The 18,477-nt window shown below is 46.6% G+C and overlaps 1 protein-coding gene across 1 annotated transcript in view; it reads left to right on the top strand.

The window, feature by feature from the left end:
• plxna2 (plexin A2) overlaps positions 1-18,477 on the top strand; it is a 279,981-nt gene that overhangs the window by 23,201 nt on the left and 238,303 nt on the right. The window contains 1 exon segment of the mRNA XM_080764816.1: positions 14,862-16,256. Within this exon segment, the coding sequence (XP_080620942.1) occupies positions 15,018-16,256 (1,239 nt within the window). The 5' untranslated portion in view covers positions 14,862-15,017.

Raw genomic sequence — 18,477 nt, 5'->3', positions numbered from 1 at the left:
TGTGTGTGTGCGCACGCGCGTGTGTGCGTCCGACCCGTGTGTGTGTTTATCTGCAATTCATCACATTTCCTTTGGCCACTATGAAGAGCTGGTTCTTGACCCCAATCTATCACCATGTCTCCAAAGAAAACACTGTATTTATTTTGCCCCAATAATGCAAAAGTCTAACCTACTTATAACGCCTTAAGAAGTGTAACAATATGGTGATCCATTTTTTAGGGCCACACCACGCGTGTGTCTGTCGGAGCAACTCGGGGCAAGAGCGGCGTCACACTGTGTTTCCAGTGGCTGGGTTGTCAGCCAGATGGATGTTTTGCGAGCCTAAAATAGCCGATCTACAAGCTCTCACAACGCGTCGCGATGCAATGTATCGTGAGCTTGTACATCATCTGTTTTCTAACATGCGACACAGACCTACGAGGAAGCACAAATCAGGTTTTGGTGATTACAGAGCCAGCCCAGGCTCTCTCGTCACACTGCCCAGATATATATATACCAAACAGTAGCAGCAGAAATTGAGGGGATTACTTTGACTGGCAGGATTTCTATCATTTTTCTCTCTCTCACACCCGCAAACCCTGTCATGTAAACCATGTTGGATTTTGAGTGTCTGCCGAGTAAAGTAATATTGTGTGTTAAGCAGTAGGTGGGGGGGGGAGAGACAGTGAACATTTTGGACCCAAAATGATAGATGCACTATGTAATTTACTCCCCTGCTCTCTTTCCTCTCTAGTGTTTGGCCTCCTCCTCTTCCCCCTCGTCCACTCCTCCTCCTCCTCCTCCTCCTCCTCCTCCCTGTGGGTGCCAGGCAGCCTGTGTAAATGTGCTTGGGATAATAATGGCGTCCGCAGCACCGTGCCAGCTTGTGGAGTTGTGTCTGCCTCTCTCCGTGGTGGCTCTAATATAACGGCTTGCTGCCCAGCTAGGATAATGAATTAACGGGGCTCCCCCCCTGCTTGCTTCAACCCCTCCTCTCTCTCACACACACACACACACACACACACACACACACACACACACACACACACACACACACACACACACACACACACACAGGTTGTTTTCTCTCTTTCACACTCTCACTTGTCACCGTTGACCATTCACATTGGTTTCTGCCCTCTTGTCTCAATCTCCACTGTCTGTCTGTCTGTCTGTCTCCTTTCCTCTTTCTCCCTGACCAGTGAGCCAGCAAGACATGTTGTCATTTAAAATACTCCATTGCGCACTGTTGTTGTTGTGAGCCTCAAATAGTCAATCTACACAAGCTCGTTTGTAGATTGCCTATTTTTGTATAATATGCCTCACCGTCCGTTCTGCAAAGGATCAACCATGGCTTGATTCTTGAAGGGATGGGTGGACGATGGAAGAGGAGAGGGTGGTGGCAATTCATGCCCACTACGTTTTAATTTTTCTCTTCTTCATTAGACCCACTCACCCACCCACCCACACACACTGTCAGAAAAACAGCGGCCATAATCTCGCATAGTTTCACACATACTCGTCGCAGAGCCATTTGGTACGGCGCTTAATTCATGGATTTGGCGTGATTATCTAAACAGAAGGTTCGGTTCATCTGTTTCATCTCGATGCGATTGGCTGGCTACGGTAGTGGAGGGTCGGGATTGCAATTCGGGTTTTAGCGCAGCACTGCAGCTGCACACGGATAACCTCTGTGCCATCGCTGGGAAAAAGCTGCTCGATAAAGAAATCAAACGTGACCATGTATGAAAGACTGAAAGGCACAACCTGGACGCACATGCATTGCACACACGAGACATGGATGCACATACTGCATATTGTGACACACACACACACACACACACACACACACACACACACACACACACACACACACACACACACACGTCACACACACACAGCACGTAGATATTCATTCAGCCATGAAGACCTCTTGGTCTTGCATTGATCTGCAACTGTGTACACTACAGGCTGAATCGTGTTGGCTCGGCTGCACCTCAGCGAATCTGGCCACCTTCCCCTGATTCCATTCAGCTGTGTACGTCGAGGCAACAACAAGGCCAGACTATAACGGAAGCCTTTCATGCATCTATAGTGCACACATGGTGCAGAGGAGAGGAGCGCCCGGTTAACTCATCTATAGTGCACACATGGTGCAGAGGAGAGGAGCGCCCGGTTAACTCAAGCCTAATGCACCCTCTCTCTGACTGTCGTTTTGTTGCACCTGCAACCTGATGCATGGCCCGGGCGCTTCTGTTCGTCAGCTCCATTTGTCTGCAGCTTCGTAAAGTGTCACACACACACACACACACACACACACACACACACACACACAGCGGAGAAAAGCTGTGCGCCTCCAAATGACTTTGCAACAAAACCAAACATTCACGCCTCAATTTTAATTGGATTTTTAAATGAGAAAGGGGGGGCTGTGATCTTGTGACAAGCACCCCCCACTTCCTCAGAATGTTAATTTATTACACAACTGTAATCTATAATCTTTGAATTATAGAGAGAGAAATGCTCAGATGGTGTTCCTATTGAAATTATCCTCCTAATTAAACTGCCTGCGAATTCATAAATTCATTTAGGAGATCAAATGAATGGATGTGGTTGCTAACATTTCATTCTTCTTTGCGAGGCTGTTATTACCGAGGATTTCCGCTAAATCCAAATACAGAGGAGCACACTCGAGACAGTCGCTTTCCATGAAATATGCATATAATGCATTTTGCAAACATTGTTTCGCTCAATTTGTGCACGATCACGTACACCTTCAGTTAGACGAGACATGCTTGCACACAGATATATCACCATTCTACATCAGTGGTTCTTGAAGTGGTGTCTGGGGATCCCCAGGGGTCCCCTTAACCATGGGTGGAACCCCTTTTGGTGTTAGAATTATGTTATGCTTTAGCTATTGAAAAAAAGCAGACCTACAAGCTCCTGGCGCGCTACGAGCTTGTAGGTCTGCTATTTAAAAAAAATAGAAGAACAACTGACTTTTTCAGAAAACTGTCAAGATGTAGAAGACATTTTTTTAATCTGATCTCAGGTCAAAATGGGTTAAGGGGGTTCCAGGTAGGGGGGCAACGATATAGTAGTTGCATCGAAAAATCGATTTGTAATTTCAAGAATCGAAGTACATTGAAATATAATGTAGTCCAATTGCAACATTGACTTTTGCATCATATCGTTTTGCAATGCAAATAATCTGTATCTAATCATTTTGCAATGCAAATAATTGATTGTATCGATACTAAATATTTGTGCATTGTAGTTACTGTATCGATTTTAAATCATTGAATCGTGTCGCCATAATGAACCAATATCGTCCATGTATTGTATCGTATCGTTGGTCAACCATGTATCGTAAATACGTATTGTATTGCTGTTGATATCGTCACACCCCTAGTTCCACGTCATCCCCATCTAAATGATTAATACCCTTATGGGCTCATGTACAGTAACTACAAATGGCAACAAGCTTCCATTCGTCCTGACCTGACGAAGATGTAACTTACACATCGAAACGTTGTCACTTTTTATTTGCACCCCGTTATAACAAACCAAGGGCCTACATCGTCTCCGATGAAATACAGTATGTACATTGGAACGGTTCTCAAGCAAAGGCTTCTAATTCAATCACTACCCAATACCCATATGCGTGTGAATGAATAGAGGTGTATCTGATCCTCTGGAGACATCCCTCTGTTTGCTCTGGTTGGTGAATAGAGGTGTATCTGAACCTCTGGAGACATCCCTCTGTTTGCTCTGGTTGAATAGAGGTGTATCTGAGCCTCTGGAGACATCCCTCTGTTTGCTCTGGTTGGTGAATAGAGGTGTATCTGATCCTCTGGAGACATCCCTCTGTTTGCTCTGGTTGAATAGAGGTGTATCTGAGCCTCTGGAGACATCCCTCTGTTTGCTCTGGTTGGTGAATAGAGGTGTATCTGAGCCTCTGGAGACATCCCTCTGTTTGCTCTGGTTGGTGAATAGAGGTGTATCTGAGCCTCTGGAGACATCCCTCTGTTTGCTCTGGTTGGTGAATAGAGGTGTATCTGATCCTCTGGAGACATCCCTCTGTTTGCTCTGGTTGAATAGAGGTGTATCTGAGCCTCTGGAGACATCCCTCTGTTTGCTCTGGTTGGTGAATAGAGGTGTATCTGAGCCTCTGGAGACATCCCTCTGTTTGCTCTGGTTGGTGAATAGAGGTGTATCTGAGCCTCTGGAGACATCCCTCTGTTTGCTCTGGTTGGTGAATAGAGGTGTATCTGAGCCTCTGGAGACATCCCTCTGTTTGCTCTGGTTGGTGAATAGAGGTGTATCTGAGCCTCTGGAGACATCCCTCTGTTTGCTCTGGTTGGTGAATAGAGGTGTATCTGAGCCTCTGGAGACATCCCTCTGTTTGCTCTGGTTGGTGAATAGAGGTGTATCTGAGCCTCTGGAGACATCCCTCTGTTTGCTCTGGTTGGTGAATAGAGGTGTATCTGAGCCTCTGGAGACATCCCTCTGTTTGCTCTGGTTGGTGAATAGAGGTGTATCTGAGCCTCTGGAGACATCCCTCTGTTTGCTCTGGTTGGTGAATAGAGGTGTATCTGAGCCTCTGGAGACATCCCTCTGTTTGCTCTGGTTGAATAGAGGTGTATCTGAGCCTCTGGAGACATCCCTCTGTTTGCTCTGGTTGAATAGAGGTGTATCTGAGCCTCTGGAGACATCCCTCTGTTTGCTCTGGTTGGTTGAATAGAGGTGTATCTGAGCCTCTGGAGACATCCCTCTGTTTGCTCTGGTTGGTGAATAGAGGTGTATCTGATCCTCTGGAGACATCCCTCTGTTTGCTCTGGTTGGTTGAATAGAGGTGTATCTGAGCCTCTGGAGACATCCCTCTGTTTGCTCTGGTTGAATAGAGGTGTATCTGAGCCTCTGGAGACATCCCTCTGTTTGCTCTGGTTGGTGAATAGAGGTGTATCTGAGCCTCTGGAGACATCCCTCTGTTTGCTCTGGTTGAATAGAGGTGTATCTGATCCTCTGGAGACATCCCTCTGTTTGCTCTGGTTGAATAGAGGTGTATCTGATCCTCTGGAGACATCCCTCTGTTTGCTCTGGTTGGTGAATAGAGGTGTATCTGAGCCTCTGGAGACATCCCTCTGTTTGCTCTGGTTGAATAGAGGTGTATCTGAGCCTCTGGAGACATCCCTCTGTTTGCTCTGGTTGCCTGCCTGCCGAGGAGCTTCCCTCATCCCTTCTCGCTGCAGCCCCGTCTTTTTATGATTCAGATTTATTCCTCCTGAACGGAGAGCTTCCTCCACAGGATGACAGACAGCTCTGATGAGGCTGTACAGTATACGTACAGTATATGCCATGCAGCTACTGGTGTGACCAGGAGCGACGGAGAGGATTGTATACCTCGGTATATATGCAACTGGCTACAATGTATAATAGGAGAGGTGTACAGGGAAGGCTCTTAGTTGTGTCAGTTTGGAACGGGAGCAGCGATGTGGGATTGTGTTTGTGTGAGTCTTAAAAAGCTATATGTTTCTGTGTCAGTCGTTCTTCGATTTTTCAAAAATAGCAGACCTACAAGCTCGGTGGCGCGCCACTCGGTGGCGCGCTACGAGCTTGTAGATCTATCTATCGAAGATAAATCTATCTTCTGTTCAAAAATGTATCTGCGTCACTTAACGACATCAGATCGATCTTGTTTTACACCTGTTAAATAGCTTCTGACGTAGCTCGTGGTACAAAGGAATAGAAAACAAAATGGAACTCATTCTCAATATCGTTTATATCACAGCGTGTGTGTGTGTGTGTGTGTGTGTGTGTGTGTGTGTGTGTGTGTGTGTGAGGCGTAGTGCCAATGAGCCTGTTCAAACAGAGCTTGAAGTGTGCGGGGGGAGGGGGGCAAGGCGGTTTCTCCTGCGACACAGATGGGGGTTAAAAGGGGAAGATTAAATGCGTGTGTCCTTGTTTTCATTCAAGGATAAGCGCTTACGCTGACACCCCGCAATTCCTCTGTCATGTTGACATGCTTATGTGTGGAGATTCTCAAATTGAGAAGGGGGGGGGGGGGGGGGTTGAGGGATCTTTTATATATGCTTCCATTGCGGTTGTCAGAGAGCTGATTAAGATCTCTGACTGGCTTCCATGGGTATAGTTTAGGAATAGCACCCTGAGCCCTCACTGCAGACCCCTTGACTGGCTTCTATGGGTATTGTAATGGAGTGTCTTCTAGGTGAAAGATCGTGCCACTGATTGAGAACATTATTTCCACCTGTGCTGATTAGCAAGATCCCCTGCAGCCTGTTGTAGCCTCTGAGTGTGCTGACGCTGTGTGTGTTCAGTTCTGCATTGAGAGCATAGACTGTAAAAAATATGGACAAAGCGTTCCCCGGGTCTAACATGAACGTAAAATGAAGCCTGTCAGTCCTTGAATTGTAAATCGCCATCTTTCTAGATCCGTTTGGGCCCAGCTGGCCATTGGCTGGCCCAGACAACGAGGCGGGACTTCCCCCCTTCTTCTTAGTTGGTTTTTATTTTGACTCGAGTGGGTGGGGTATCCCGATCATAGACTGTAACGGTAGCCACGCCCCTCAGAACATACGCGACTTTATGGTAATTATTTTAATAAATGGTACCATAATTTTCCAAAAAGAATATTATGACATTAGAAATGAGACGTTAAACTAGTGACTGGAAGCAGAAAGTATTCATGACCATGTTTATTATGGTAATACAGTCTAGGTGAAGTTGGGCCCAAATACATGGACTTCTATGGGGCTATGGTTTTTTTTGGGCCCAATGACAGCGCCACAACAGGCCATTATATGAACTTTCAGGAAATTCCAATTTCCTTAGTGGCTTCACAAAATATCTGTCTGACTGCCCCCCTGATTGAGAGTCACCAAGTAAAGACCTGTGTTTGAATGCTCTCCAAGTGTGTTTATTTAGAGTCCCAGAATATTACAGGTATAGTTTAGGAACTATATGAAGCACCCTGAGCCCTCTGAAGACCATTGCACCCTAGAACCAAGACTTGAGCCAGTGCACTAAATGTGCCGGTTCACTGTCACAAACGATGAGCACGCAGCACAACACTGGCAGCTATAAGTGTTATGTCGGAGAGCCCTTAGAGGGCCATGCTTAATCATGTACAAGTGCACATTCATCCACTGTATACGCCACAGTCATTTAGTCAGAGCCTACAGACGTTTTTGTAAATGCAGCATAAACACAAGATGCATTCCTGTATTTATAGAAATGCTAACCATAATAAAAGTGTCCATGTTAGTATATTATGAGCATTCTTTTTCGACAATTCCAAAATAGCCCCACTCGGAAAGTACTTACAATAGCCAATTTAAGCCCTGCGGCACAGGAAACCAGACGGAGGCCAACGATAGCAGTTATTGGAGTGTCTGTGGCTTCTGAGGGTGCCATCCCTCTCTTTTTGCTACCGTGTCATTTCCCGTTGGTTTGCTACTAGGAAAGAGGATAGATGACATGATGGATGTGTTGGATTGGAAGCGTTCAGATAAAAGCGTGCAATGGAGAAAGTCACTTCTTGTGGGAGAGACAAAAGGAATGCGTAAATATAACTCCTCGTGACTTCACGACACGGAATGCGCTGGAGAACCCTCTCATTATCTCCACCGTGGGGTGTCAGTTAAAAGAGGGAGACTAATGGACTAACCTCTACTGCTAATCGCTTTTTTATATAGGCTCCTATAGAAAACCATCTCCCCTCAGGAAAGATTAAACCTATTTTTACCAGGCAAAAATGGCCAAAGCTGCAGACTTTACACTTTTACAAAAGAAAGTTGGGGATATTTATTTTGTGAACTAAACCTCTCTTGACTATATCCAATGGTACATTTGTTGTGTTTTGCTGAAGTTTTTTATTTAAGCGTAGAGATTTCACGCTTTACATTAATCACCCTGGGGAATATATAGCTGGATGAATCCACGGCATGAAATCCCAATCTGTCGTTTCCCTTTTCCTTTGCCCACAACAATGGGTTTAACGGCATAATGGGATTTTGGTTTATGTTCTTTATCTGCATGGAATACAATTGCTGTAAATATGAATTTAGGAGATCAAACACATTTGGGCTAGCATTGTTAAGCAGCTTAGCGTGCGGGGGCTAGAGAAAAGGGGAGGGAAACATGCAGTCAAGAGACACAAAGGCAGAAGACCTGCTGTCTCTGTCCCAGGTTGACTGTGGGTTTTTCTGAGCTTCTATATCCCGCTCAGACAGCTCATCTTCTAAGGACCGAGACGATCTACAAGCGGACAATATGTTGCGCTCCGATCTTGGAAATCGGCTATTTTTTTGGTTTGCGACACCGGCACGCAACCACGTATAAATCCAGCTCAAACCCTGGCCTCTCTAGCCCATTTTTGGGTGGGAACCCCTTTTGGTGTTAGCATTATGTTATGCTTTAGCTATTGAAAAATAGCAGATGTACAAGCTCATAGCGCGCCACTCGGTGGCGCGCTATGAGCTTGTAGATCTGCTATTTTTTAAAAATCGACTGACACGGAAACATAGCTTTTTCAGAAAACTGTCAGGATGTAGAAGACAATTTTTAGAATCTGATCTCAGGTCAAAATGGGCTAGAGTTGTTTTGCTGGTTAGTTTCCAGGCTGTCCACAACCTCTCCGTATTTGGTTGTTTGTTTGTCATCATCATCCCCTGCCAGGCAGCCCCCCCCCCCCCCCTTCTAATTTCTCGTCAAACCCCTTGCTCTGTTGGGCGTGGAAAGGGGCTTCACTTTCTCAAAGATAATCTGCCACAATGGAGCTCCCTGTGTGTCCACTGTTGGCACGGCTGCTGTATATCTGCCGCCCTGTGGGCTGGAGGCACCGCCAAAACATTTCGACATGGGGACCATGAGCGACCAACCAGGCACGCTGACAGAGTGCAGGCAGCCAGTGGGACCCGTTTGATTAACAAGCATTCGGAAGCAGTCCGCCTGAGCGTGTCAGCTTGCATCGTTTTGTTGTATCCTGATTATACATTTATGGAAACGGAATGAAAGCAAAAACAACATTTTTTTTCTCCCCCAAAAACCATGATCACAACCTGAGTGCGTGCTGTGGAATGCAGTCTTTTTTTTATTGCTTGTCTTTCATGCATATGAGTGCAAGCTACTGAAATCATAATACCAAACCATGATATCTAGGCTGAATTGTAAAATGTGATGTTACAGTTAAATAATAATAATAATACACACACTCACAAAACATGTAAAAACAGCAGCATGAGGCCTAGTGTTTATCCTGCAACAACAGTCAAATTGACCCAAGTTTAAATCTTTTACTAATCCTAAACTTATCCAACACATTTTTGCAAATGTATCAATATTTCCAGTTGCTTTAAGAGGAGCAAACTGAGAGTGCTGCTCCTTGCAGTCGAGCATTGGTAGCCTGGCATAGTAGTAGTTTAAACATGAATGGGGCTCTTTGCAGATGTTGACATTGAGTGCATGCTTTAGAATTTAGGTTAGTTACGCCTTTTTGGCAGGACCGAAAAAACGGGGCCAGCCATACAGATGCAGATGTCTCTGACTAACTGATTCACTGAGTGATGAAGTTACAGCATTGGTTGACCTTTTGGCCGAAGAAGGATGAAGCCTGTCGCAGAGCAGTCACTCATCTCTCCAGGCCATTGAATGTTATCCCTACAGGTCATGGGATGTAGTAGTCTATCCTAAATAACCAACATTTTGTCATCATTTTGATGTCAGCGCTGGTGCTACTTACTTACTTGCGTTGCAAGGGTTGGACTTAATCTTGTCCATGTTTAATAAGCATGTGATGTAACTCTTGAGAGTCGATGACAATTTGTCCACATGACAGTATTTTTATTCTAGTATACTGGAGAGTACAGAAACTATAGTAAAATACGCACATCACATCACTTCGTGGAGTTGCTGGGTTCAAAAAGTGACATAGGAAAAGAGAAGGGAACCCGCACACTCCTATGCTTCAAAAGGTCATATTTTATTGACGACGTTTTCGAGCCAAGGCTCTTCATCTGGTCAAACCCAGTTTGACCAAAATGGCTCGAAACGTTGTCAATAAAATATACCTTTTGGAGCATATGAGGGTCTTCTCTTTTCCTAGTATACTGGAGAGTTACAGGAAACGGGGAGAGAGAGAGACACAGGGAGTGAAATGCAGCAACGGCCGCCGGGCTCAGGAATGGAAGCTTATACGTTGCATTACAGCCTACATACGTGGTATGAGGCGCTCCCCTGGTACACAGCTTTCTACCTCAGTATGCCTCTCAGCGTTTTAATGTGTCTACAAATCAAATCGGACTCATAAACAGGTCTTTTTCACTAGCCGTGTGTAAAGAGCGTCAGCGGGGACGGAGATAACTCTTCACGTTTGTGCTGATGAGGCAATGACTCAAGACTCGTCAGAAAGGCAACAGTATAATGTTTCCACAAGGCAGAAGAAGCTAACTTTTCAGAGTCGTTGATTTTATTTTTTTATAGGCAATTTAAATCCGAGAATGCTAAATTCACACCCTATAATAATATAACGAGGGCTAACGCGGCCATAACTCAACATGCCCTCTCCTTTCTCTAGGTCAGTAGTTGACTATACAGTGTGAATCATTACTGTTTGCATTTATATGTTAATGATTCTTCCCGGCACTCATAAACAGAGACAAAGACACAGCTTTGAACTAGAAAGCACTGGGGGCCGGGGTGAACCTGTTTCATTCTGCGTCTCATGTGTCTTCGCCGCGGCTGCATAATAAGGAATCCTCTGTCAAAGCGTGACAAAGAGGCAGTCGCGCAATCGACTTAAACAAAGGCCTCATCACCTCCTCGCTCGCCGAGGAGCAATATGAACCGCTAACCTTTTGAGGAGTCATTTATTTTACACCATTCAGGCAACGCTGTCCTTGTCCCTGCAGCTGCTGCCATACAGCATGAAAAGCGAGTGATGCATATATATATTCCTGCCATGGACTGCGAGGAGGAGGAGGGTGGAGGAGGGAGGGAGGGGAGTATATATATTCCCTAGCTGGAGAGGGGTATATGTATATAGGAGTGCCTCTACACAGCCCCTAAAGGGCAAAAGGCCTGCAGGGCTTGTGGAAAGAGCTGGCCTCAGCGGGAGGCTGATTATACCTCCAAAGGGAGATCCGCTTTGCACATCTAGCATGTGCAAACTCAAACAAAGGGAGCCACGGCCGAGGGCATGGCGGTTGGGGCGGGGCCGGGGGGGGGGGTGGTGACACCTTTATGACCATGCTAATAAAGTGCTTCTGGGACACCATCGATGGCCTCCCACACCTCTGCCTGCACACACACGCCGCTGTGTGCGTGAGCAGCCCGACTAAGGCCCTTGGACCATGTTTATGGACCCACGGATCAATACGGCCCCCCCCAAGAGTCTGTATTAACCCATTTTGGACTGAGGTCGATTAAAAAAAAAAAGGCTTCTAAATCCTAACATTTTTCTGAAAAACCCATGTTTCTAACTTTCTATGTCGGTGGTGCTCAACCTTTTTCCTGTCAAGGACCACCAGAATGATCTCTATTGGGCCACGGACCCCCCATCTCAAAATATGCAGTTCCAGGGACCCCCCCCCCCCCCCAGAAGCCAATATTGTAATAAAAAATGTTCGCTCTGAAATATATATTCAAAGATTTGCGCCACATTTTCACGACTTTTCTAAAATAGCAGACCTACAAGCTTGTATAGCGCGCCACGCTATGAGCTTGTAGATCTGCTATTTTTCAATTGCTCAAGCATAACGTAATGCAGTTAAAACACCAAAAGGGGTTCCCGGCTTCCCGCCCAGAATGGATTAAAGTCAGAGCTGAGTAGCATGCCCGTTGATCACCGGGCGAGGAGGAAGGGGCCACTATAAGATGACCATTAACGGATTTCGGAAGAGGGCCCTTTATAAAAGGGCAGACATGAGAGAGAGAGAGAGAGAGAACCGGTGCTGTAATTCAGAATGGCCTCATCATCAACGCCCCGTGTTATTCCCCCCGTCGCTGTTCTACAGTTCCGCCGTCTTCACGAGCGCATGCTAATTCACGGTAGAGCGGCAGCTAGATTATTCCAGCCGCGTCCCTCACACCCCCGTGTCCCTCGTTCGCCCTCGTAGTTGCTGAAATATGCAAATGTGTAAGCGTGACGGAACAATGCGGAGGCCCCCGTCTCTCTCTCTCTCTCCGACAAGCCCCCTGGTGTCCCTATTCCACTCCACAGCTTTACGCACCTGTCCTCCAGGTCTGCAGTAATTACCCTCGTCGGATCGTTACGCCTAATCATACTTGATTTTTTTGGGACGCGCCGCCATTGTTCTTCACTTGTTAGCCCCCCTTATACTGTTTGGTTCTGATAGACTACTCTGAAAATACTGAGGGAATGTGAGACTCTCTTACTTAACAGACTTACAGAACACGCACGAAAGCATGCGCACGCACACACACACACACACACACACACACACACACACACACACACACACACACACACACACACACACACACACACACACACATTAGGTCGGATGGCATTTTCGGGGGGTTTGGGCTGTGTGTGTGTGTGTGTGTGTGTGTGTGTGTGTGTGTGTGTGTGTGTGTGTGTGTGTGTGCATGTCTAATATGGTGGCCTGATTCATTTAAGGGTGATTGTTCTGCTGCCAGTGATTAATCCCTACAGGACCTGATCGTGTCAGCGGGAGATAAATTAGAATAAAAGGATAAGAAGAAAAAAACAACAGCAACATTTTGGGGGGAAAAGAATAATTAATAATACATTTGGTATTTTGTATAGCAGCCGGGCCCCCCCCCTTTAAAAAGGGGATGGTGCGAGGGGAGGGGAGGGGAGGGGACGAGGGGTGCGTGAAACTGGCTCCCCAATTTGTTCTCACTTTGTTCCAGTAATAAGATCCAGGCCTTCCCATTCCAGTGGACGAGATAATTAACTCCTGGGGATAAACTGCAACGAGCCCCCCCCCCCCCCCCCCCCCGTCTCTTGATTTATGACACACACACACACACACACACACACAGATCTGCAGCCCAGGCTGAGCATCGTTACATAAATTGCAAGACTTTCTGGACTTTCTGCTTGATATATGTTTTCAGAGATGGATTAGGAATAGATGACAAGTGATTGTGGAGAAGATGGAAAGGGGGGGGGGGGGCTGGGTGGGATAAACCAGCGGAGGAATAGATGGCTGCTCAGCTCCGTGTTGTTAGTTTAGTCTGCTATAGCTGTTGCATTCATTGTTGGGGTCGGAAAAAGCTATGTTTCTTCTGTCAGTCGTTCTTCGATAAAAATAAAAAAAATCTACTCGGTGGCGCGCTATGAGCTTGTAGATCTGCTATTTTTCAATAGCTTAAGCATAACATAATGCCAAAAGGGGTTCCTGCCCAAAATGGGTTAATAGGGGCGGCTGAGGTAGAGCAGGTCGTCCAATGATCCATTGGTCGGCGGTTCGAATCCCGGCTCCTCCTGTCCTATACATGTCGAAGTGTCCTTAGGCAAGACACTGAACCTCTCCAGGCAGGTTGCCAGTGGCAAAATTGTCACCATTGGTGTGTGGACGTGGGAATTCAATTTAGGACGCTGGCGTTGACTGTTCGCCGCTTCACCTCCCAATGTATGAATGAATGGACCATTGTAAGCGCTTTGAGTAGGCATGTAGTGCATGGAAAAGTATCCATTATTATTATTATTATTATTACCTTAATTAATTGATCTGTAGATCTGCTTTTTTTAAAGCATTTTCAAAAAGCATTTGAAAACATTTTGAAAATGTGTGCCTATATATATATACTGTATAATGACATTCCCCAAAATAATGTGGTTAAGTCATTTAGAGATGTTATCCAAATTCAATGAGGATTAACCGTAAAGTGAGTTTGCATGACTCGGGGAGATAACTCTGAGAGTGGAGATGACTCACTGCAGGGTGGCGATGACTTATACCAAGCAGGTTAAGGTGGGGGATATGGTCAGTCTGTGTTTGTTCCCTGCTGGAAGTGTCGTTTTTGGCAGCAAATTTCTATTTTAGTTTTTGTCATAGTCTCTTGAATAGTTTTCACTTAGTTTTAGTCACTTTTTAGTCACCTGGAATGTTCTAGTGTTTAGTCTAGTTTTAGTCGACTAAATCTACAGTTGATTTAGTCGACTAGAATGTGTTTTGACAGGCCTTGATGTCGTTGTAATGGCATATTTTACACTTTGGTTGCATGCTGAAAATAGCAGATATAGAGCGCGCAACGCGTTGTGAGATTGTATATCTGCTATTTTCAGCATGCAACCCAGCATAAAACTGGATCTCTTGTCCACTAGTCCCTTCCTAACATTTTAGTCTAGTTTTTATTTGTTGACGAAATCGTCAGTATATTTAGTCTTAGTTTTAGTCATCATATATTCGTTTATTTATTTATTTTTTATTTAGTTTTAGTCAGTGAAAAAAGGTAGTCGACGAACATTTTTCGTCTTAGTTTTAGTCGACGAAAACGACACTGCCTGCTGGACTGTTCTTAGAAAACCTCCATGGTCAGTGTGTGTGTGTGATTTAAGCGGCGGTATGACTCAAGCCAGACTCATTTCCGTTGCTGGAACCAAGCCTCTCTTTTCCTGCATTGTCCTAAACCCTGTCCAGAAAGCTCCTCTGGAATGTGCACCATAATGATTTCCCCCCATTGTGTTTCCGTCGGCCTCGACCGCATCGCTCGTCGCCTTACTGGAGATGAACCATGACCCGATCTGCAGGTCTTTAGAGGACGGAGAGAGACGAGCCTTCTTTTCCCGTTTGCCAGAATTGTTTCTCTTGTGGCTCTAAATTAACTCTAATGTCCTGTTTCGTTCTCGTTTTTTTCTTTTCTTTCAGAAACATGTTGAAGACCTCGGTGAAACTGGAACCCGAAAGCTAGCCTTCAACAACGACGCCAAGGCGAAGGACGGAAGGTCTTCTCCCTCCCTCTTGTCGTCTCTCCTCTCCTCTCCTCTCCTCTGCCGCTGCTCGTAGAGGGTCCCTGTTATAGGAATGGAGGCCCAGCAGGAGGTGACGACACGCAGGACTTTATCGCTTTATCGGCCTCAAACGCGAGCCGTAGCCGTCCTGCTCGGCTACTGGCTCTTAGCCACCTCTAGCACCACCTCGTGCGGGGGGGAACAGACGTTCACCAGCTTCCATCCCGAGCGTCGGGAGTGGGCGTTCAACCACCTCACCGTGCACCAGACCACGGGGGCGCTGTACATCGGCGCCGTCAACCGCGTCTACAAGCTCTCCGGCAACCTCACCCTCCTGGTGTCCCACGACACGGGCCCCGAGGACGACAACAAGGCCTGCTACCCCCCGCTGATCGTCCAGCCCTGCTCGGAGCCCCTGGTCGCCACCGACAACGTCAACAAGCTCCTGCTCGTGGACTACTCCCAGAACCGCCTGCTGGCCTGCGGCAGCCTCTACCAGGGCGTCTGCAAGCTCCTCCGCCTCGACGACCTCTTCATCCTGGTGGAGCCGTCGCACAAGAAGGAGCACTACCTCTCCAGCGTCAACCAGACGGGCACCATGTACGGCGTCATCGTGCCCTCCTCCCCCCAGGAGGGCCAGGACGGCACGCTCTACATCGGCACGGCCGTGGACGGAAAGCAGGACTACTTCCCGACCATCTCCAGCCGCAAGCTGCCCCGCGACCCCGAGTCCTCCTCCATGCTGGACTACGAGCTCCACACGGACTTCGTGTCGTCCCTCGTCAAGATCCCCTCGGACACGCTGGCGCTCGTCTCCCACTTCGACATCTACTACGTGTACGGCTTCGCCAGCGGCGGCTTCGTCTACTTCCTCACCGTGCAGCCGGAGACGCCGGAGAACGGCATGCCCTCCGGCTCGGGCGGCTCCTCGGCCAACGACCTCTTCTACACCTCGCGCATCGTGCGCCTCTGCAAGGGCGACCGCAAGTTCCACTCCTACGTGTCGCTGCCCGTGGGCTGCGTGGGGCGCAACGGCGTGGAGTACCGCCTGCTGCAGGCGGCGCACCTCGGCAAGCCGGGCCGCGTGCTCGGGGCGGCGCTGGGCGTGGGCGCCCAGGACGACGTCCTCTTCGCCGTCTTCTCCAAGGGCCAGAAGCAGTTCCACCGGCCGCCGGACGACTCGGCTCTCTGTGTCTTCTCCGTGCGCGACATCAACGCGCGCATCAAGGAGCGCCTGCAGTCCTGCTACCAGGGGGAGGGGCACCTGGAGCTCAACTGGCTGCTGGGGAAGGAGGTGCAGTGCACCAAAGCGGTGAGTGCATGGCAGCGATACTATACACACATAACCCATTCTGACCTGAGATCAGATTCTATAAAAAATGTCTTCTACATCCTGAAAGTTTTCCATTCTGACCTGAGATCAGATTCTATAAAAAAATTCTTCTACATCCTGAAAGTTTTCCATTCTGACCTGAGATCAGATTATATAAAAAATGTCTTCTAAATCCTGAAAGTTTTCCATTCTGACCTGAGATCAGATTCTAAAAATGTCTTCTATGACAGTCGCTCTTTGATTTTTCAAAAATTGCAGACCTACAAGCTCGTAGCGCGCCACTTGGTGGCGCGCTATGAGCTTGTAGATCTGCTATTTTTCAATAGCTAAAGCACGACATGATGCTAACACCAAAATGGGTTAACCCATTCTGACCTGAGATCAGATTCTAAAAATGTCTTCTGCATCCTTACCGTTTTCTGAAAAAGCTACGTATCTGTGTCAGTGGTTCTTCGATTTTTTCCCCAAATAGCAGACCTATACAAGCTCGTAGCGCGCCACTCGGTGGCGCGCTACGAGCTTGTAGATCTGCTATTTTTCAAAAGCTAAAGCATGACATAATGCTAACACCAAAAGGGGTTCCCGCCCCAAAATGGGTTATAGCACAGATTCACAAATACACAGTGCACACCAGATGCATCGAATTCACATTCAGTGCAGCATGAATACGATTATCACAGCAGTATGCCTCTTTTATTTCACTGGATCAAAACACTCCGTGTCTTTCTGTTTAATATTCAACGGCGTGCAGCACTTATGCTCTTATGGGGAAATCTGAAAGTCTTTTAAGGTTAAGTATCGAGAACCGAATCAACTAACCACACATAATGCACACATTGAGGGATGCATTTCTGTATCACAGCCGAGAGCCGAGACGAGTTGAGGCTCGTGGCTTTGCTTACATGTTATCTCCTTTAACCCATTCTGGGCGGGGAAGGGAAACCGGGAACCCCTTTTGGTGTTTTAAAGCATTATGTTATACTTTAGCTATTGAAAAATAGCAGATCTATAAGCTTGTATGTTTTTATTTCATAAAAACATACACAGCAGTCAGTGAGTCATGAGTGAAGTGAGCTGTTACTGCCCTAGCACAGAATCCTGTGTTTCTCAAATTCACACACGAGAGGTGGATTTATATCGCTTGGCAACCATCAAAGCGATGATATTTTCCTTCAGCACAATCCAAAAAACATATTTCCCCTCCCCCACTGTGTGTGTGTGTGTGTGTGTGTGTGTGTGTGTGTGTGTGTGTGTGTGTGTGTGTGTGTGTGTGTGTGTGTGCGCGCCATCCGTGATTCACACAATACAGTACAGCGTTCATTCGGACATACAGTACTGTACATGCACTGTGGGTTTTGACTAGTGGTGTAACGATACATTTGAACAGCGATACGATACGTACGTATCATATCACGATACATGGTTGACGATACGATACGTGGACGATATTGGTTCATTATGGCGATCCGATACGATCCGATTCAATGACTTGAAATCGATACAGTAACTATTTAAAATACATTGACATCATTTGTAGTAAGTAATTAAACCCCTCTTTTTCTTGTTTCTTAATTTCTTTTATAATGCCACGCACAAAAATGTAGTATACATTATTACATTACATTATTTATCATAGCAAAACGATTCGATACCGATTATTTGCCTTGCAAAACGATACGATACATATAGTCAATGTTGCTGCTTTCATTTCGACATACTTCGATTCTTGAAATTAAAATGGATTGTTCGATGCAGTTACTATTTATATCGTTACACCCCTAGTTCTGACTCATGTCATTGTCTCGGGGGGCAGTGTGTGCAGGAGCAGTGGGGAGGGGGGGAAATATATATTTCTGTGTAGGGTCTTAACCCATTTTGGGCGTTAGCATTATGCTATGCTTTAGCTATTCAAAAATAGCAGATCTACAAGCTCATAGCGCGCCACCGAGTGGCGCGCTACGAGCTTGTAGGCCTGCTATTTTTGAAAAATCGAAGAACCACTGACACACAGAATTTTTTAGAATCTGATCTCAGGTCAGAATGGGTTAACGATATCCCTGCCTGCTCCAATATTGTGAGGAAGAACCATACCACCATGCCTCCCTTAAGGCTGCTAATCCCCCCCAGGGACCCCCTATTGACCGCCCTTTATTAACATCAGTAAATTCCCCATTAGCGTAGTGTCAGAGGTGATTGTCAG

This window comes from Protomyctophum bolini, assembly GCF_963924005.1.
Source record: "Protomyctophum bolini genome assembly, chromosome: 5".
NCBI classification, from domain to species: domain Eukaryota; kingdom Metazoa; phylum Chordata; class Actinopteri; order Myctophiformes; family Myctophidae; genus Protomyctophum; species Protomyctophum bolini.
This window is presented reverse-complemented; position numbering and strand designations above follow the sequence as displayed.